Source organism: Dipteris shenzhenensis, chromosome 17 (genome assembly GCF_047967505.1).
Source record: "Dipteris shenzhenensis isolate YYH24624 ecotype China chromosome 17, Dip_SZ_1.0, whole genome shotgun sequence".
Classification (NCBI taxonomy): domain Eukaryota; kingdom Viridiplantae; phylum Streptophyta; class Polypodiopsida; order Gleicheniales; family Dipteridaceae; genus Dipteris; species Dipteris shenzhenensis.
This window is the reverse complement of record NC_141612.1, coordinates 5294490-5315633: the sequence shown is the minus strand read 5'-3', so window position 1 is coordinate 5315633 and position 21144 is coordinate 5294490. Positions and strand designations below refer to the sequence as shown.

At 41.9% G+C, this 21144-nt stretch overlaps 1 protein-coding gene across 2 annotated transcripts; it reads right to left on the bottom strand.

Annotated features, from left to right (window-relative positions):
• Window positions 1-9463: 9463 nt before the first annotated feature.
• Window positions 9464-17537, bottom strand: LOC147891571 (uncharacterized). 2 transcript variants are annotated; one of them, XM_087388123.1, is made up of 12 exons: window positions 17518-17537; window positions 17324-17418; window positions 16186-16414; window positions 15951-16087; window positions 15821-15868; window positions 15660-15713; window positions 15438-15542; window positions 15111-15317; window positions 14822-14907; window positions 12229-14297; window positions 11000-12117; window positions 9464-9911 (listed from the first exon to the last, which is right to left on the bottom strand). In XM_087388123.1, exons 3-11 carry the CDS (start codon window positions 16343-16345, stop codon window positions 11975-11977), a joined length of 3009 nt encoding a protein of 1002 aa, XP_087244249.1. In that variant the 5' UTR covers window positions 16346-16414; window positions 17324-17418; window positions 17518-17537; the 3' UTR covers window positions 9464-9911; window positions 11000-11974. The 2 variants fall into 2 exon arrangements, with proteins under 2 accessions (XP_087244249.1, XP_087244248.1); XM_087388122.1 differs by lacking the exon at window positions 17518-17537 and having other exon boundaries at window positions 17324-17507.
• Between the last annotated feature and the right edge of the window lie 3607 nt (window positions 17538-21144).

The window sequence follows — 21144 nt, the reverse complement described above, 5'->3', positions numbered from 1 at the left end:
ACAGAGGAGCTTTTGTAGGCAAAATGAGCAAAGGAGGAGTAGCTAGAGCAAGAGGGGGTTGAGGGAAGTTGCAATAGAGAGAAACCCAATATTAAAAAAATGGAGGGACTCCCAATCCCCCATCTGCGATGACCCCTTGGATGTTTTGGTTCTTTATTTTAATTGTGATGACGGGTACCACCTAATCCACCATGGTGGTGTCAACCATTGAGATGGTAAACTAATGAGCGAATCATGTGTGTGCTCTCATTTTGATCATGTGTGAATTGCCTTGTAAAAAATTCCCAACAATAAGGGGCTAATTGTAGAAGTTGGCTCTGTTCTTAACATTTGACACTTGGATATAATTCTCTTCTTTTTTAGCTATTTCAAGGAACTTTGATGTGCTCCTCCCATAGATTGCACTTGGTTTGATATGGTTGTATTCTTCATAGACATAACACGATATTTTTGTGTCTATCCTCTCAAGGGTGGCCATTTTTTAAGCAAAAACCTATAAGCATCCAAGCACAAGGATAAAGATTTCACATTTCTACTTCAAAAAAAGGCATTCTAGGGTATATAACTAAAAATATGTTTCTCAAAGAAACTATATCTTTATCCATAGATCTTGACACAAACATGGAGAACTTAAACTAACAATGACAATGATGTTATGCATGGTGGATACTGGGATGAAAAGGATTTTGAAAAACCCACGTGTAGAGTCGGTTTCTCTTAGAAAATCCCCTCATAACTCCTATGTGATAGGGGAGTATAGTTGAAGAAAATCTCTCATAACCCCTCTTCATAGGGGGTTTCTCCAAAGAAAATTATTTGAAGGAAATAGTTTCATTATGAAACCACCTTGGACTTTGAAGAAATGCTTTGATCACCCCTCTGCAAGGGGGGTTTCTCTAAATAAATCGATTTATAGGAAGCCTTCCAAGGTAGTTTCACCAATGAAACTATCTTGGACAACATTTTTTAAAATTTCATAACTTTCGCACATTTAACCACTCAAATCGAATGAAAAAGGTGATTTGAGCACATCTACAAGGCTATAAGTTATAATTATATCATTTAGAGTCTTAAATTCTGAATTTAATTTTTAAGGGTATAAAAATAGTCATAACATATATTTAGTCTTAGTAGGTTTTTCACTTTTAATTGAAATAATCATTGATCCTGATTGATGAAGCCTCTGATGAGAGCCACAAAAATCAATAAGAAACTCTATGGAGAGGAGATATAATAAGATATGGTTTGATGGAAGCATTGTGTTTAATTATTGGGTCATTGTTTTTGCCTTGGTTTTTCATGCTTTCTAATTGTTATTACTTAATAGAATAGACAATCCATAAAAAATTTTCCACTAAACACTCTAGAACTAGCCAACAAATTGTAATCTACTAAACACTCTGGAATGAATATGAAGAGATACAAGAGATAGAATGAATTTCCAAAGTAGTTTCTCACTAAACACTCCTTGAGTGTATTGCTAATCTTGAATCGCTCATAAAACCTCGCTCATACAATTTTGATTGGAGGAAGTGCAACTCCTATCCTCTCAGCATGGCTCTCAGTCTCCTTGTCCTCTTGGTCCATGCCATCTTTCTCTTTCTTGCTTAAGCCAAGGTGGTCTACATATTTCAGGTTTGCTTCTTGAGTGATCTCGTTGATGCTGGCTATATGTATGTTGTTATAGGATCACTTTTAGTTATCATGGCCGTGCTTGGTGCAAGCATGGCAATGTTTAGTGTGGTAGTACTCTTTGGTGTGTCCATCTTGTTGCACCACTTCTTGCTAGTTCGGGAACTTCCTAGCTCTTGCATCACCTTCTTGAGTTGTGTTGTTAGTACTTCCTTTTTCATTGGGATTGATCTATCTTTTTCACTCTTCTAGCCTTGGGTTTTGTTGTTTTTTCCTAGAATAATGGCTTTGTTGAGAAGTCCCTCAGTTCTTTGTTGGATTGACTATCTCTAAAGAATGATCCATGTTTGTACCATTCAATAACCAAGTGTGCATCATTTTGGTGTCTAGTAGTGTTCTCAATTAATTGATTTTGGCCATCATGCGTAGCATAAATTTTTAGATTCCCTCCCCTTCCTTTTGTTTTGAGTCAATAACCTTAGTTCATATATCCTCCTCATTGACTTCGTGTCAGAATCACCTCAAGAAGGCCTTTGTGGTGGTTGATTGTGTGCTGCTTCTTCAATGATAATGCATGGTTGCAAGGGTAGGCCTATGTGACTAGCAAGACAGCGCACACATGGGATAACATATTCTTCTACCTTTTGTCAAAATAAATTCAACTAAAGTCACTTGATACTGGTATGTGAATGTTGGTCTAGTTTGTAGTAGGAGGAATGCAAGTGTGCGCAAAGCATATGGCTTCATAGATTAATGATCAAGTCGCAAAGATCCAATTAGGATGACAGAAGATAGGATGAGTCATAGTGCACGTGCTCTACTGGAAAGAAGCCCGAAGGCACTCAAGAGCTCATCATTTCCCTTGGCCATGAATGTTTCAGATGAACTATCCAGATAGATGACAAAAAGGAACAAGAAACAAAGTCGAACGCACCAATACAAATGCCTACATCACCAACATCCCCAATCGCATAGTAGCCCCCATTGCCAAGCCACAAAGACAAGGAGAAGGGACTAGTTGAACTTGAAATAGGATGAGCAACTCTAGCCATGGGAAACGCCCATTGGACCTGCATCTTGAGGCCAAATATTAATCTATAACTTTTCCAACTGACCATGAATTCTTTCCCTATATCAACATGTGTAACTAGATTGAGATGAGCTAGTATGACAATGCATATGCACTGAAGTTTTGACAAGCAATGAACATGATGTGCTACAATGTAGAGAACTTCCTACCACTCAAAATTGTAGACTACCGATCTCGAAGACTCAAGGTGGATATCGAGTCATTATGGGCCACATGGATATCATTCAAAGATTACCAAAACTCATGGCAAATTGAAATGGTGAAGGCCATTGAGGAGAGAGTTATGGCCATCCATGAGGCCAAGAAGGCAAAGAGGAAGATATTGGTGCTATTCAAAGAGGTCCATAAGCTAAAGCAAAAAAGATGGCATAGAAAGACCCCAACAAAGAATGCCCAGATGCACAATGACCAAGTGAATAAAGGAAACATCAAGTGGAATCTTGAATGTTCATTTCATGGTATTCTAGAGGTGCAATGCAAGAACTCTAAGGACAAAGTCCTCGTACCAAAAGGGAAGCTAACACAAGTTCAAGCCAAGCTCATGAATGAGGGCTCAAATGCATTTGAGGGGATTTGATAACAGTGAGATGAGTTGTAGTAGCAAGAAGGAGATTCTACAACTATTCACCCTAAGAAAGATAGCAACAATGAAGGTGAACTTGGTGCATGAGAAATGGCTGCCTCAACCTCTATGACCCCAAGGTCCTCAAAAGGAGAAAAGGCCAAGTATGAAGACAATGAAAGGAGGTAGTCAATTCAAATAGAAGGCCAAGTATAAAAACAAAGGAAAGAGGTGGTCAACATAAATAGCAGGCCACAATTGCAAGAGACCAAGCAACAAAAGAGGAGCTAAAGGATGCCTAAGTGCCTAGAGAAGCGAAGAACCAAGCAACCAAGGAAGTAAGGAAGCACTTCCTTCTACCCAAATAACATAGTAGCATGTAGAAATCAATTCTCAGATTGGGTTGTTATCCTTGTTCTCTTTCATCTACACACACACACACACATGAAGTTGAGAAAGTGAAGAAGCAAGTGGCTAGTGAAGCAAAGACCTAAGAATCTGAAGGAGAAAATTTCCCACAAATCAAAAAACAAGGTGGTAGAAGTAGCAAGAAAGTGAGCCAAAGAAGAGTCAAGGGCACAAGTAGCCCAAGAGGTGAAGGAATGAGCAATCAAAGGAGGAAAACGAAGCAGATTACAAAGCATAGCATTGAGCAACATACGAGCCTGAGAAAAGGCTAATTGTGGAGCTATGGGAGGAAGAAAGGGAATGGGTATCCCCAAAGGAGGAGCCCATTGAATTGGATCACGAAGGTCAATTGACACGGTGGACCCAACAATATAATTGTGTGAAGCGACTTAGGCTAGAAGGGGCGAAGCACAAACATTTTGATTCTGCTCAACATGGAGCAAGCAGAGAGGCATGAAATCGAGATAAGGCTCAATAAGGTGACCAAGATTCGAAAGATGGTACCAAGCCATAAGACCTCATTGCTAGAGATGTTGGCCACCCTACCATGACTTGAAGGGCAAGAATGGTTTGATCTGTCAATGTGGGAAAAGATGTATACTATTGGATGAATGCCATGTTGATGCATGAGACTACAAGCTATCCTACCCACCACTAATTCTCTTATGGTGAGGCAACATGCTCCATGAGCAGTAAAGAGAAATCCAAGACACAAGGCTGTGGCTTGAAGCAAAGTTGGGGCCAATTTTGAACCCTAAAATTGACTTTTTGAGGATTCAACTATGATCAAAAGTGACTATTATGACCAAAGGGTAGAGAAAATTGGATCGAACTCACTTTCCAGGAGCAAATGGAGTGAAAGAGTGAAGGTCTTGGCAAAGCAGGATCAGCTTGTACCCCCCCTTTTTCCTGCATGCCTCCATTTCTTTCCCTCTTTTGCTTTTTCCTCTACTTTTTCCCTTTCATACTCTTTTCCTCTACTCTTTTTCCATTTCTCTTTCCCTTTCCTCTAGTCTTTCCCATCCATACTCTTTCCCTCTACTCTTTTCTCTCTTCTCTTTCCGTTTCCTCTTTCCTATATGCCATCCTCCTTTTCCTACATGCATCCATCCCCTCCTCTAAGACTTTTCCCTGTATACCTCAATTCCTTTCGCTCTTTTCCTCCTCTTTTCCCTCTTCTTTTTCCCTTTCCTACATGCCATCGCTTTCATATTTTCTACATGTATTCTATCCCCTCCTCTTTTTCCTACATGCCTCTTCCCTTTCCCTCTTTCCCTTTTTCCTCTACTCTTTCCCTTATATACTCTTTGCCCTCCACTTTTTCTCCTCTTCTCTTTATGTTTCCTTCATGCAATGGCCCATCCCTCTATCCTTTTTTCGCTCTCCTCTTTCCCTTCCCCCTCTCTTCTTTTCCCTTTTTCCCCTCTCCTCTTTTCCTAAAACTTGCCCTTCCCTCTTTCCCCCCTCCTCTTTCCCTTTCCTACATGCCCTCCCCTCTTTCCCCTCTCCACCTGCCCTTTCCTACATGCCCTCCCTTTTTTCCTCTATCCTCTTTCCCTTTCCTCATATTGATTCTCTTTCCCTCTTCCCCTCTCCTTTTTTTCCCTCTTTCAGCAACTCTTTCCCTAGTGCAGCCAGAGCAAAAACCAAAGGATATGGTAGCAAATTCTAAAGGAAATTTTCCATGTATGAATTGTAATTGTAGCCAGATTTGGCTATGATTACAATATGTACAGGGATCTTCCTTTAAAATTGGCTGCCATATCCTTCGGTACTTTTAGGACCAAAATGTAGCTTTTAATACAATGTTCAATTCAGCTTTACTATGCAAATCAAGCTTTTTATTATGCATAATTTCTCATATTGATTCACATTTTTTTCTCTTCTTTTTGCATCTTTTCACTAGAGAGGTTTAGTCGTCACTCCTTTGCATCAGAGTCAAGCCATAGATCCTTGTATTCAAATGAATCCTGACCAGATGGATGAGCTTAGCATGACCCTGCAATAGTTTGAGGCATTCTAACGGGCCATGTAGTCTCACCAACAAACATCTAGTCACCCCTCTCCTTCAACTCTGTATGATAGGCAATCTCATAGTGGTAAGAGATGCCTTGTAGTGAGGCATCATTGGCTAGGGGTCGACATTGTCATGGGATAAGATGTTGTGATGGTAGCACAGGGAATGTGATAGAATCCACAAATCAAGGCCGAGGCCTTATTTCTCATGAGACACACCCCGCTAGCAAAGTGTCCATTGCCCCATACCATCGCCACACCATCTAGTACCCCATCTTCCACCCTAGGCCAATCTATCACACCATCTAGTACCCTATCTACCGCCCCAAGCCCAACCACACCCTTTTGGAAACCTTCTTCTTATGATTTGGCATATGATGTTGATGAGTCATGCTAGATCATCAACAATGCCAAAGGGGCCATAGTCATAACTTGCAAGTCATGCAGGTGGCATTTGATATAGACATATCAAATACATGGCCACACTAGAGTCCTTAAAAGAAAAATTATGTCATAGACCAACTCCAAAGGGAGTTCCTTGTTCCTCCGGTTGCAATTTTGATATGAAGTACATGCTATCACGCATGTGCAACATAATGATGCATCACCAATCATAGGTCTTGGAGGTGGTTAGGAAGGGCAAGCCTAGGCCTCCTTATGTGAGTAGGTCGAATTGGAAGAGGGATAAGGACGAGATTTGTGATGTACCAAACAAGTGGGACAAGTAGCAAAAAGCAACATGAGGCTGAATGCATATTAGAGGTGCTTCACATCATGGGAGTGGTAGCAAGCATGGACTCTTCTCGTGAGTGGTATGTGTGCTATGTGCTTTTGTAATTTTTTGTTTACATTGTTTTTCTCATAGCAGTTCATATTTCGTTTTTAATTTCAGTCCACAAGCTTTTGGATTGGGCGATATCCTACAAACGAGGAGTATGAGAATGCATTCGAGAATGGGGTACAGGCTCTCTTGAGAAGTTGGATCACAAGGGAACCCCTATTGATTGGATGGCAATTGCACGCCATTTACTTCTCCAATCCTCCTTGTTCTCAATCATCTTCTTCCAATTGTTCTTTATTATATCTTCTAAGTTAGAGCCAAGACATAGGAGACGAGACTAGAGGCACGAGCAAGTGCGCAAGCAAGGGAGGAGACGAGACTCACTTAGATGAGGAGGAGGATGAGGACTATGAGGATGAGTAGATTTAGCTTAGATATAGATATAGCTTGAGAAGCTAGACCATGAGGGATCCCCTATCAATTGGATGGCAATTGCACGTCGGGTACTCTCCAATCCTCCTTATTCTCAATCATCTTCCTTTCCAATCAAGATTTATTATATTTTCTAAGTTGTTATATGCAACATTCTTAGGGCATGAGCTAGAGCCAGGATACATGTGAGGAAGGAAACGAGATTGGAGGCGTAGGTGAGGGAGGAGACGAGGCTCGCTTAGATGAAGAGGAGGAGGACTACAAGGATGAGTAGATTTAGCTGAGATATAGATTTTTTTTACCTAACTTTTTGCATAGCCACCTTGTGGCCATTTTACCATTTTGTAGCTCTCTTTTGGCTATATTCATATTTTATACGTACTCTCTTTTGAAGGGAACTTTTGTAATACAAGATGTTAGAGTTTAGGTAATATTTTTGTAATGCAACCGAATACCACGGAATATCCACATGGAGCTTGACATTGATTTTGGTTTTCAATTATGGTGGGGCTGAATGGGCTGAAAAAAGCCCCATTCTACTCCACAAAAAAAGAGAGGAACACAACGTTGGTGATGGATGCATATACTGAGGAAGATACTAACGCTATCAATTTCTCGTAGGTTTCTCGTTGGACCTCGACAAATATACCAAGTCCCTTTCGACGGACATGTCGATGCCTATGCTGATGTTTCCACACATTCAAAAATAATTTTCAATGTATTCTGCATTAAAATAGGACTACACCACACTATTTCTTTATTGAAAGCATTCCTTACTTTCTTGAGGTCACAATATACTAGAGAAGAGCCTTTGGTAACGTTGGGCTACACCACACGTGCATTGGTAAATTTAAATCACCTCTAAGTCCCTTCTTCCTTTCCATGATAACATAGAAACTTATTTCTTTCATGCCTATAGCAATGTAGTAGCTAGTTCATAGTTGTTAATCCTTTTAGAAATACCTAGTGGCATCATTTATATCCTCTTGTTTATGTACACAAAGTATATGGGTTATTGGGCTAGTCATCATTGATGTACATATGGTGTCACATATGTTAATAAATTGTAGATATGGGGCCATAGAAGACTCTAGAAGGGATCCTAAGTCCATGTGTGAATAATCCTTACAGAAACCAACTTAGGGTTCACCTCATATTGTATCATGTTATTTTTTAAGGAGTACATTATGTGCATAGCCAACTGCATGTGATCTCCCATCCTCTCTTTGTTACGTGCATTGAGTGTTGAACCATGTGCCATAGAGAGCTATCTGCTCTTTCAAGAGGTATCAAAATAGTTTAAAGTTCTTACCGAGTAGGTAAGAGTTGTGCATTGAGTGTTGAACCATGTGTCATTCAGAGCTATCTGCTCTTTCAAGAGGTATCAAAATAGTTGAAAGTTCTTACCGAGTAGGTAATAGTTCTGACTCTGTGTTAGCAACTATTAGATTCTCTAATTTAGAGAAGCCACACTGTTGCGCATTGGACTGTGTTAGGGAATGTGTTTCCCCTTTCCCATTGACTCATTTTCTGGGGATGTTGGGAAGGGAAGGGGGGGAGGGGGGGTAGTGAATGTAACCTCAACACAATTCTGTTACAATTGGAAACAGATGACAGCTGATAACCAAAGGGCATTCTGAGAAGCACAAACAATAATCACTCCACTGCATGTTCTGTAGATTCCAATCATGCTTTTCTAACTGGCTTATAAAGTGCATATGGCTGCGTGATGCAGATCTTGCAGCAAGCAAAGATAGAGATGGCTTGAACAGCCCAATTCCGCACAGATCTTGACAGTTCATGAACAGAATCAATCCTGGTTAACAGTCATTAAATGTGCTTCGACTTGCATCCAATTCATACAATACACAAAATTTGCACAGTAAAATGGTTCAATATACAATTTTAAAGGTGAACAGAGTATAGGAACACAATATGCAAAAACTAGCCTCTCAACAGCACACTACACAACTTGTCCCCAACTCATGGGACTCGAGCAACATTAATCATAGTTACCAGGGAACGTGTACATCCAAGAATTTGGATGCCAAAACGGGAACATTCCAAGAATGGGAAAGGGGGGACTGGGAACCGGAACTCCACATCATATGACAAGTCATCAAATCATATGAAAATATACCACATATGAAAAGAAACCACTTTTAGTAGCTCTCAACTTCCTATTTCAGTTTTAGAATGCCAAATTTAGGTCTGGAATACCAGATTTGGATCTGGCATTCTATAGGAACACTACATTTAGGTCTGGAACATGAGATTTAGGTATTGATTAGGTCTGGAACGCCAGATTTAGGTCCAGAGCGCAGCCTGGAACACTGTTTCGTGGTAATTCCTTGTCTGGGAACGTTCAGAAGACATTACAGACATTCCCTATCAGCCCTTTGTGTGGAACGGCTGTTTTAGATGTTCCAAATGTCGGAACACTGTGCCCTGGTAACTTGACATCAATAAGCTCAAGGTAAAACAAAGAAAATGAAATAGTGGTCCATCACCAGACTTGCACAAAAAATGATTCAGAGCAGCATTTATTATAAACAGGAATCCTTTTTCAAATCATCAATACCTCACCCCATCCCATACACTGACACGACAGTGATTATAATACATTACAAAGTGGCTCCCAATCTGTTGTCTAGACAGAAAAAAGCAATATATCTCCTTGTCATGTACTAGCATAACAGATGTACTCAAACAACGCTAGTATATATACCTAGATGAATCCAGTAACATTCCCAAACTCATCCTCTAAAAACACAACATAGTGCAGTTTCAATCTCATGATAGTCACTCACAAGGTTGAAAACAACGCTAGTATGATGGTTCCAACCCTCTTGAAACCCTCGTGACTTCATTAAAGTCAGATACCTCCATAAACATAAGAGACGTGTGTAAGAATTGTGGCATCCAGATAACAAATGAGATGCGTAACAAGAATTATTTCTTCACATGTAAATGACCTCATCTGCTTTCACCTGCAGCACAAGGCAATCAGATTGTACTCGTATCAGAGTGGCACTGTTCTTGCCTACAGAAGCTCCAAATATGCCAAACAAGGAAAGGCAATTCTAAACACATCAAAAACTATCCACACCACAATTCAAAGCAATGACAGTCCATGAGCAAAACCATCAGTAAATTCACAGAAACTCACATCAAGCATCCGACAATCGCATGAGGATCACAACTCCTAATCACAAAATCAACACACAAATCAATTCTGTGTTTATCAACCAGTTCTTCTATACACATCAATTCTTTGTTTATCACCCAAATTAATCTCCTCCACAGACCATGTTCCCTTTCTTTCTTTCAACCCTAATTTATGTAGGTCTGTCTATCAATAAGACTAATTAGTGTCCACTAAGGTCTCTAAGTAGGGCAAGGAGCCTATGATCAAAAATATTGCAAGACATGATTGTGTATGTGCCCCTAACAAACTTTTAATGGGAATTCCTCTTAATTAGCCCCCCCCCCCCCTTTTCTAAGTCGAGACGAAACCAATCAATTAATCCAAGCTAAATCATTCCCCGTGTACTCCACAATGTCGGCACATTACCCACATTTTTACCCATGACCCCCCCCCCCCTCCCATCCCCTGTTTACAACAGCACCCCTTTGCCAAAACCCCTCGAAATCCTGCTCAAAAAGCAAACCTGCAATGTCAAAGCATATCATGAGGACAAATCTTCTGAGAAACACCACCGAGCTTCCAGAGAGGGTCAAACATAGCTAGCCACGTGAATTTGTACAAGAGCCCAAAGGCAGGCAGGATCAAGCATGCACACCAATCATCAATGTACAAACCTCAGTACTATCACCTAGCTGTATGCAACAAATCTAACTTTGAAAGAAATGCAGAAGACCAGTAAACATTATGCCTAAGACAACCAGAGTCCATAACTATCTTCCAAGACAAACAGAATCCATACCTGGCTTCCATTAACAATTTAAAAGTTGCAGAACTCTTATGCAGCAACAGCCCAAAATACCAAATAAAATTACACCCAAAGAAGCAACTTCATAATCAGAATTCTGCATACAAAATGGCAAAGAGTCTTACCCATCAAACTGCTCTCGGAGGATCATGGAGGCAGACATCCAAACTGCAGCATGTAAAAGAGCCACAGTACTGCCCTACCCACCAAAGAAAGGAACGAAAAGAAAGAAAACATGAGCAACGTATCTGGCCACTCTGTCAAAAAGCCTAGCTGAGGCATAAGCTTTCATACGAGTAACAGGGGGACATTCCATCCCCTAAACCATAAGATTGACTCAAAATATTGTCATCCGAGTCTCAGCTCTATGGATAAAAGTGAGGCACATTAGACGCTACTTGGCAGCCACCAGGGTAGAGCCATACAAAATGATGTGTTGGCATGAGCAATAACTACTCCATCGCAACTGATGAATAATCCAAAAAATCTCTCTTTTTGCCAAAACGTAAGGCTGCCAATTGGTGAGGGACGCTTATAGATCTGAGCCAAAAAGGCACAAGGCCACTCTGTTTGTATTCCAAGGGTGCAATTTGTCAGTTTGGCAAGATATGAGTTTGACAAACAGATCACCAAGATACTGAGCCAAATAGAGCCTTTCTGTAAAGGATCTCTCTTCCAGCAACCAGCAGCTTCTATCACCCAAATAACATCTTCCGCCTCTAGGTCATTTGGGGACAAACATGGTACATGACAGCAAAAGCACATTGGTGGGAGGGATGAGAACCTGCATAAAGTCATCCACTACCAAACCCGACACATAGGGGTCCTCCCTAGCTAGCTTTTGTCACTAAAAGCTAGAAACTTGCTTCTCCGATAGCTACAGATCTTCCTTTGCCAACTATGGATCCAACTGAAATCCCTTGCAAACAGGGTCAAGGATTTCTCCCACTGCATAGCTACTGTCACTGTTCTCAAACATGCAGCTGGTGGGAAAAGTGCTTTGTCTCTGTTTAATGCCGAATTCAGAACACGTGATACCCCTTTCATAGCTTACGCATTGCATTTTTTGTATCGTTGAATCCATGCAGCCTTTCCTCTTCCTACAGAGAATGCATTGAAACATCATCTCCCGACAATGGTGCAGATAGACAACAAGATATGCTCTTTACAAAAAAATCATCAGAGTCTCTCAAATGCATCGCCATGTCTACAGAATCATTGGATTTAATGGCATCGGCCCAGCCTGTCAAGAAAAGAAATCAGTTTAATCAATCTTATTTATAAACTGAGAAATAATCTGCAACAAAGGAACCTTCAAATTTTTAAGAGAATCCACAAAACAGAGATAACTTACGTCGAGAAAGAAAACTAGCAATCTTTGGAAAAAGAGAAGATGATTTGAAATCCCCTTCACTTGACAGGTCAGCACCTTCCCCGACACTGTAAATGCCATCCATAAACTGTTCCCGAGAAGAATCACATTCAAAAGAACTACTGTAGGATCTATCAGAAGAAATGTAATCTTCTGCCTCTTGGCAATCATCCACTTGGGTATTCTGTCTGTCAAGAGAACTGTCTGCATCCTCATCAGAACTTAGCATATGGGGGACCAGCCTGATACTTGCAGAATCTGGATCACCTGCAGGACATGCTTCCCTATGGAGTGTATCATTATTACTTGAGACATCTGACCCTTGCTCTCCAACAGTTTCTGCTCCAGAGAGCGAGGCAGATGTACGAGAGTCACTCCGTACCCCTACAGTAACAGGACGCCATACTTTGGTCACTCCAGGCTTGTTAACCCATGGACCCTGCTTCACAAGTCTCTCGGCAGACTTGATCAAAGTGTTGCTTGAACAGGAGTTTTGTTCAGACACCATACTTTTTACATTAATGCATGCTTCTCTCAATACATTCGGTGGACAAAAACCAACCTCCTCTGGAGAGCTTGCAGACCTCTTTGACAGACGTGCACCAATGAAGCTCTCAGATCTGCTCGAAGTCCCATTTACTTTGTGGCCATCTAGTTTTGACTCCTGGCCTGGTAAGACTGTGACATCTACTGAAACAAGTGTGTCCATGTCTTGGGAGTTGCTGTTGGAGCTGGTGTGATCAAGCAAAGGTGACGTCTTGTCTCCAAGGGGGATTTTGACAGATCCAATCATCAGCGCAGCATTCAGCTCTCCTTCTGTGCTGCTTGCGACATCCATGTCAGAGAGAAGGCAAGACGAGGCCTGAGATGAAATGTCGACGGATGCTCTGAAATCTTCATAGTTGGTTTGCACTTTACCTTCAGTCTTCGCGAAGATCACAGGAAGAGACTCTGAGGATCCATGGCTCAACCCCACTACAGGCTTATTTCCATTGGCAGAGCAAGTATCAGACAGAACATCACCAACACATCTTGCCAAATCTGAACCATCAATACAAGCATTTTCAGGTAACAGACCCTCTAGCTGCCTATCTGCTGTTGTTTGAATGGAGCCATGCCCGGCCTGTACATCTTTCTTGGAGTATGCATCTGGTTGATCCAACTCCACAGTAGAATTTTGGGAAGCTTTTCTTGTCCAAACAGCATGCACACTACCAACATGAGGGGAAGCTCGCCTCATGCCTGGGTACTTTTCATGGTACTGACCATATCTAGGAGTTGCAACACCACCCGAGTCAGGAGCAGGATGTCCAGACATAAATGGCTTTCTGGGGACCTTTTGACTTCCATAAGGGTAATCATAATACCCTCTGTCATATGCGTATTGCTGTTTTTGATAGCTTGAAGATTCATTGAAATGAGTGTGTCTCTTCTCCCGCCAGCCCTGACCTCCAAACTTGCCCATGGACTTCCCATTGGGAGACCAAAATTGCATGAATGATCTTCCATTTTCTCCTCTCTGATCATAAAAGCCATTCTGCCATTTGCTATCATAAGAGTAACCATGGCTAAAACTGTTAGTGCCACCAACTGCAAGCGAGCCTCCATGGGAAGCAGCTTCTCCAACAGAATATCTAGACTCCACGCAATCTTCTAGACCAGTTCCACTAGGAAAACTAGTAGTTGGACCAGGCCAGCAGACATTTTCTTGATAGTCGGCGTCACCATGCAAGCCTTGTTGCTCATCAGCAAGGCTGTTGTCTTTAAGTTCAGCTATGCCATCAATGCAACCTTCAAAATCATTCGGATCCATTTGAGATGTTTCCAAATGATTGGAATCATGCCCAGAATAACCACTGGAAGAAGGGCTTGATTGTGTAGCAGTTGGAGAATCATCCCCTTCCCCTTGGCCTGCACCATTTCCTTCAGCAAGGAGATCAAACTTTAAAATTTCGAGACCAGCCGAAGATTCACACCCCTTTCTTTCCTTGTCTTTGGATTCTTTGTGTCTCATCTTTTTCTGCCGTTTCCTTTCTTGAAGTTTTGCCCGTCTAGATAAAACAAAAATGCAGCCGCTAATTTATCAGCACAGCAAATCAAGTAGCAGACATAGGCCCTGCCTGCTTTATGCACCACAATTCAACAGCCATTCCCAGCATTGTAACATACTGCCAATCCCTAATACACAAAGAGACATAGCACACTCTGACCATTCACAAGAGGCATTGCACAGTTATAGGTTTAGCCACAATTCAACAGCCATTCCCAGCATTGTAACATACTGCCAATCCCTAATACACAAAGAGACATAGCACACTCTGACCATTCACAAGAGGCATTGCACAGTTATAGGTTTAGCATCCCAAATAAGAATATGCAGATGCAGGTCATACTTTTCAAAACGTACTCACTAGGTTTTCCCAAAAAAGGCACAAAACACAAACAAGCTGCATGAGGACACTTCACAAATGTAGTATATACCTTTGTAAGACTGGAATAAGTCCAATCATACAAATTTAGAGTTTTTGTTGTTCTTAACAATGTCAAATTTGGAGCCTACAAGAAAGAACATTACTTCCTTTGGGCAGCTTCCTCTTCTTCCACAAGAACTTTCTGACAACGCAATGCCTCAACATCCTTGTCATCCATCCAAGCTTTCACCTAATTCAACATCAAAAACCGAAACTCTTAGGTTTCGCCACCCAGTACTGTGAGAACAAGAGTATATGCTTGATAAGCCTATAAACTGCCATCTGGATTTTGAAAGATTTCAGTATCTCTAGGAACATTACAAAGCTCTCTGATTGTTAAAAAAAGGGAGTTGAGTTGCTAGTTCATTTGAATAAAAACTGGTTTTAACTTACCAGCCTAAGCTCTACGAGATACCCAAGAGATGCCACCAGATTCTTTGTCTCAAGCCCAACTCTTCCAGGTTCACCATCAAAAATACACCTCTGCATTGAAGACGAGGTTACACCACACAGAATGTTTTTTTCACTTGCATCATCAAGTATATTGAGCAACTCCTTCGATGGTAATGGAAATCTCGATGGCTTATTTTGTACAATATCCTGGGACCGAAAGAAAAGTAGTGATAAGAAAAATGCATCATCCTTGTTCATGCCCTGCCTCCATTACTCATGACAGACAGTACTCTAAAACCATTACAACTTTAAAAGCATGCACCTCACCAGAAGCAAGTGTGCTGATTTCACATAAGACTGAGGCAAGGAAAGAAGACCAGGCTGCTGTAGTTGAGTTGACAAAGCCCTCACTACAGAAGCTGCAGACAGATCCTGAAACTCAAGCCAAACGTTTAGCTGGTCTGTAAACAACAAAAAATTTGACATATGGAAGAGCAGTGCAGAAAATGAAGACATCGAACAAATCCAATAAAGAGCTTCAAAAAGTACCGGAATCGATATATTCTTGAATGACACAATGTCACAAGCTTCTACAGGAGTCAGCTGCAAAATCAGCAGAAATCAAAATGAAAACCCGTCCAAAAAGTTCACACGATAAAATTGCCAAAAGAACAAAACAAAACAAAAGAAACTGACAAAGCTATTCTTACCTTGTCCCAATATCCTGCAACCTGCTCTTTCTTTGTTTTCAGATCCTCCTGCAAAAAAAATCAATAGTTTAGGGATTGCTGAAAAAGAAGAAGGTCACGAGGTTACAGCAACTATTCGATCTATCCCAACCTTGTCAACGTTAAGAGGACGTCGATGTGTTGTCCTCACATGCCTCCGCTGATTGAAAGGAGAGAAGAACTCTTGACAGCATTTCTCACACTTCTGCATTTGCACTTTGTTTGACATCAAAGGCCAACCTGGTAAATCTGAAGACATTGTGAACAAAAACATTAGATTCAGCACGCTTGCAGGAAAGTTCCATGAGGGCAAGGAAGGAAAGAGCATAAGGTTTAAAGTTACATACCATTCGCCTTGGCTGCTGCTTGAGCAAATGCAACCATGGCTTCTGGGAACTTCAGAGAAGGAAGCCTGTCTGCAGGGGTCTGAAGGCCTCTCCCAAACACGCTGTTGCCTTTCATGTTTGAAGCCAGTGACTCCTTGGTAATACGACCTTCTCCTGTCATAAGCTCAGATCCAAGAACGTTCCCCTGCCTTTTTGCATCCAACAGAAGTTGTCCGAACCAATGTAGTCACTGCATAAGAAATTACAAGCAATCTTCTGCCAGATCAGCTCGTCTAATGCTCGAAGTCAACAAAGCAAAGCTACTATCCATAATCAACTAACTCTCGGCCTCTCATAGACATGCAGCTTGCCTATGTGGATCAATAAATCAACGTCTATATCAACGTCTGAATGAGCACGTGTCAAAAAGGCAGAACGAAAACCATCACTGTATACTTCAGAAGTACCACTGCATACCACCCTGCTCCGGAAAATAGAAGGATTCATTGTACAACTATAGCTGTAACACCACATTAGGGCACAAAGACTACGGGCAGAGCACGTAGATGTCAATCACGCGAAATCTACGAAGAAGTCACGAACAGAGAAGCACCAACCGTAACTTAATTAGGACTGGCGGTTATATAAAGCAGCAGGATGCCATGCAGTGCGCAAGCACGTGCAACTGGCCAACTACTACAAAAGGATTAAGATTAAAAAGGACTACCGCCCAGAAGGACTGTTGTGACGTGCAGCCTGGTGAAGTGTCATGTTGAAAAAAACGTCAATACAGGACTTAAAACCCTAATACATACGAAGAAGGCAATATGAATGTCACGAATACGCAACATAACCGCCACGGAAATAAAACATAAATCTCCAAGAGACAGTATGAGCGGGACAGTGCGGCCTCAACGGGAAAAACCTAATAAAGCTTCTAAACGAGCCGATGCGTCACCCTGGATCTGGGGAGAAGCTGGCTGAACAAAAAGATCACAACAACAAATCAAAATGTTCTGTTTTTTCCAGGTGCAGGGTGCGAGGGAAGCGTAGAAAGAGCGTTTAGGAGTGGATCCAATCCGGAGTGATGAAGGAGAAAAAAAATACGAGGAGAATGGAGAGAAGCGAGCGAAAAAAGAGAGGAGGAGGAAGGAGAAACCTGGGGAAGGCAAGCGGGAGGTGTCGAAGGAACGATGGGACGAAGGAGAAGAGGAGGTACGATACTCAACAACAGCACCAAAACCTAAAAGAGATCTGCGACCGCCATAGTTACCGCTGCACGAGATGCAATCGAACCAACACAAAAAAATTTGCACGACAAAAAAGATTTGGATTGCAGCGCAAAAATGTTACCAAGCGCGGGGGAAAAATATCCATTTAAAACTCCCCTTCAAACAAAAAATTATTCTCTCGCTTTGCCTTCCCTTAACCTCCCGCCCAAATGCCACGTGTCCCTTGGGATTATGGGGATGACCTCACTCGGCCCATGTAGGCGCCCGGCTCTCGAGCTGACTCCGGTGCACCGATGCGCCAATCCAATCCCGCTTCTCATGTCGTGCGAGCTCTCTTTGTCCACCTCGGTGCTCGTTTCCCTGTGGTGCACGCAAACAGCCTAGTCGAAAGCTCTTCCAGTGTAAGTGATTCACATCAACAGCTCGGACATGCACCCTGCGTGCCCAAACGAATTGCTCAATGCTCTGGGGACCAAATTCGCCATTAGTGCCCACTTGTGCAGCATCTGCCACCACCCTTGTGAGCATGGGAATAGCCTCGCAGAGTGCTAAGTAGATGTCATTCTAATGCACAACCTGTTCAAAAGCACCCAGTAGCCCAACAAGGTGTTGATCGGGTGCCAAATCCCAAAAGATGAATTGTTGCCCTAATAGTTCATATGGTATGTAAAAAAAGGCTACCGAGAAGAGGGAAAAGGTGTCCCTACTTACCACATATATGTATGTTTGTCCCAAACAAATTTGTCAAATGTGTCCCTTTAAATATAGAGATTGTCCTTAAGCATCCCATGGGTGTCTACGATCTATGGGACCCACACATCCAAAGCTACTAGGGCATTTCAGCTTAATCTTACAAACTTGGTATCCAATAGAGCTTTCTTAGGCAGACAAAAGATTGATGAGATGTGTAGGCTACTATTGTTCGTCGAGTGTTTTTCGCTCACGACTTCATGGCTTAGGTTAAACAAGCACCTTGTTAAAGCCCTAATTTGCAACAATTGACAAACATCTACATTCACTAAGAGCCTTTGTGTCAAGGTATGTCTCCCTACAGCTCGCTTAGGAAACAACACTAAGGGTGTTACAGACTAGAGCCGCCCATGCCCGCTCATCGTGCATTGAATGCATATGGGCCGTGGTCTAGATGTGGACAGGTAATCTTGCCCGTACATGATATCCGTGGGCGGTGCCCATCATGCGCAAGTCTGTAAACACACTAAGTTGGTTTACTCTCTTCCAGGGTAACAAGATGGTTATGCTTGCATATTAATTAAAATACATTGGTTGCACACATTGAAATACAAGCTCTCTTTCTCCTCTATGAAATTCTCTCTTTGTTCCCTCATAGTACATATCACTGGGCTGGTCTAACCATGGGTTGATGGCATGCTAAGAGCATAAATTATTAGACTATTTTAATGATATTGTTAACCACTTGTTTTAAACTATTAATTACTCTCATATACACTATAACAACATGTTGTTCCAAGCACCGGGCTGGCTTTAAACTTGCCCAATTGCATGTTAAGAATATAAATTAAACTATTAAAAAAAACAATTATCGATATGGCCCTTAAGGGCTCCCCTTTAGGGGCAAGGGCCATATCGGCATGCCTCTAGACATATATGGCATGTTGATATGACCCTTGCCCTTAAAGGGTTCCCCTTAAGGGAAAATGATGTGAAATATATGAATGGGACCCATAGAGCATCCACACAAAAACTCCATCATTGTGGGACTCCAATGTGAGTCTCAAGTGGCCTAGCCAATTAAGGTCTAGGTGGTTGTACAAGGAAATACATTTTCCTTGGTTTAGGATTAACTACAACCACCACTAAAATAACTCCAAGAACCAGTGCGGTGCGATCGCTCCAAGCCAACGTCACCGCATTGATTGCACATGCTTTAAGCATGGATTTTGTGATTCTAGTCCTGCATCACGACGTTTTCCTTGTACCACCATGGAAAAGCTACTAGTGGATGACAGGTGGCAAGTGTGAAGAGAGTGGGAGAGAAGTAAGGAGTCTCACTTGCAGCTTTCTCGCATACACAATGGGGGAATACACACAAAGCTGGAGGCCGGAAACAGTTTTCCTCTTCTTAGTTGTGTAAGCAAAAAGAACTCTCTATAAGTACAAAAGGAATAGATGAACCCTATATGTGGGTCTCAAACCAAACTCAACTAACCTAGGTGGCATACTAACTGAGCCACAAACTAGAGTACATAAAGATAGCTGTCACCAGCTATTATTCATGGGCGGTGTACCAACCGCATCTGCAGCTAACAAGTCGGTGACATAAATGCACAGCAGTCACCCTGGCATATCACAAGTCGAGATTGATATCTCAACACTCCCCCTCGAGCTCAATCCCAATTCCTGCACACCAAGTAGGTCTCTGAACTTGCGCAACTTCTCTGCACCCAATGCCTTCGTGAATATGTCAGCTACCTGATCCTCTGTGCTGACATAAACTAGATCAATAAAACCTACTAGAACCTTCTCTCGCACATAGTGATAATGCACCTCAATGTGCTTTGTTCTAGCATGATAGACTGGGTTATTTGCCAAGTGTATACTGTTCATGTTGTCACAACAAATGACAACTGGCCCATCTGTAGACTGATGCATATCATAAAGTAGCTTACGCAACCAAGCTACCTCACATGCAGCCTTATACTCACCCCTATACTTAGCCTCTGTGCTCGACAAGGCAATTGTAGGTTGTTTCTTGCTGCTCCAAGTGACTACAACACTCCCAAAAGAGAACACATATCCACTGGTAGATTGTCTATCAGAAATACTACCAGCCTAATCAGCATCAGTGTATCCATGCAACTGTATCTGAAACCCCAGTCTCATAAAATAGTCCATACTGCAATGTGGACTTCACATACCTCAGTATGCGTCTAGCTGCATCCAAATGCGGTTTCCTTGGAGCCTGCATAAACTGACTTACCAACCCAACAACATAGCTCAAATTTGGCCTGGTAATACTCATATAAATCAAACTTCCTACTATGCATCTTTACATACTAGGGTCTTCCAGAAGCTCACCTGCATCTGCGCTCAGCTTCACATTCTGCTCCAAAGGAACTAAAATAGGCTTGCAGCCTGTCATCCCATATTTGGACAACATGTCCAATCCATACTGCCTCTGCAAGAGCCATATCCCACTTGTGGATCTAATCACCTCAATGCCCAAGAAGTAACGCAGCTCTCCCAAATCCTTCATCTCAAACTTCTGCTTCAATAGCATTTTCACATGGAGGATATCTTCATCACTATCACCTGTGATGATCAAATCATCAACATAAATGACAAGCAGCATAATACTTTTCTCTGTTTTTCTCACATAAAGTGAGAAATCTGCCTTGGAAATTTGAAAGCCAATAGTGACAAGATACTGTCCTATCTTGTCAGACCATGCTCTGGGTGCTTGTTTCAAGCCATACAAGGCTTTTTTCAACCTGCAAACAAACTCAGGATGAACAGCATGCACATAACCTGGTGGCTGCTCCATATAGACCTCTTCTTGCAAATCACCATGCAAGAAGGCATTCTTTACATCCATCTGATGTAAAGACCATCCCTTTGATGCAGCCATAGTAATGACTACTCTTACGATTGCCGTCCTTGCAACCGGACTGAATGTTTCTTCATAATCAATGCCATACGTCTGTGCATACCCCTTGACAACTAATCTTGCCTTGTATCTGCTCATAGAACCATCTGCATTATGTTTCAC

Bases quoted from the DNA above. Each gene is read 5' to 3' on its own strand.
- LOC147891571 (XM_087388123.1), bottom strand. From the start codon at position 16,345: ATGACAGGAGAAGGTCGTATTACCAAGGAGTCACTGGCTTCAAACATG. The intron at 15,543-15,659 runs GTACTTTTTGAA...CTTGAGTTTCAG, and splicing joins TCAAGAATATATCGATTCCG to GATCTGTCTGCAGCTTCTGT. The intron at 14,908-15,110 runs GTAAGTTAAAAC...ATGTTGAATTAG, and splicing joins ATCTCGTAGAGCTTAGGCTG to GTGAAAGCTTGGATGGATGA.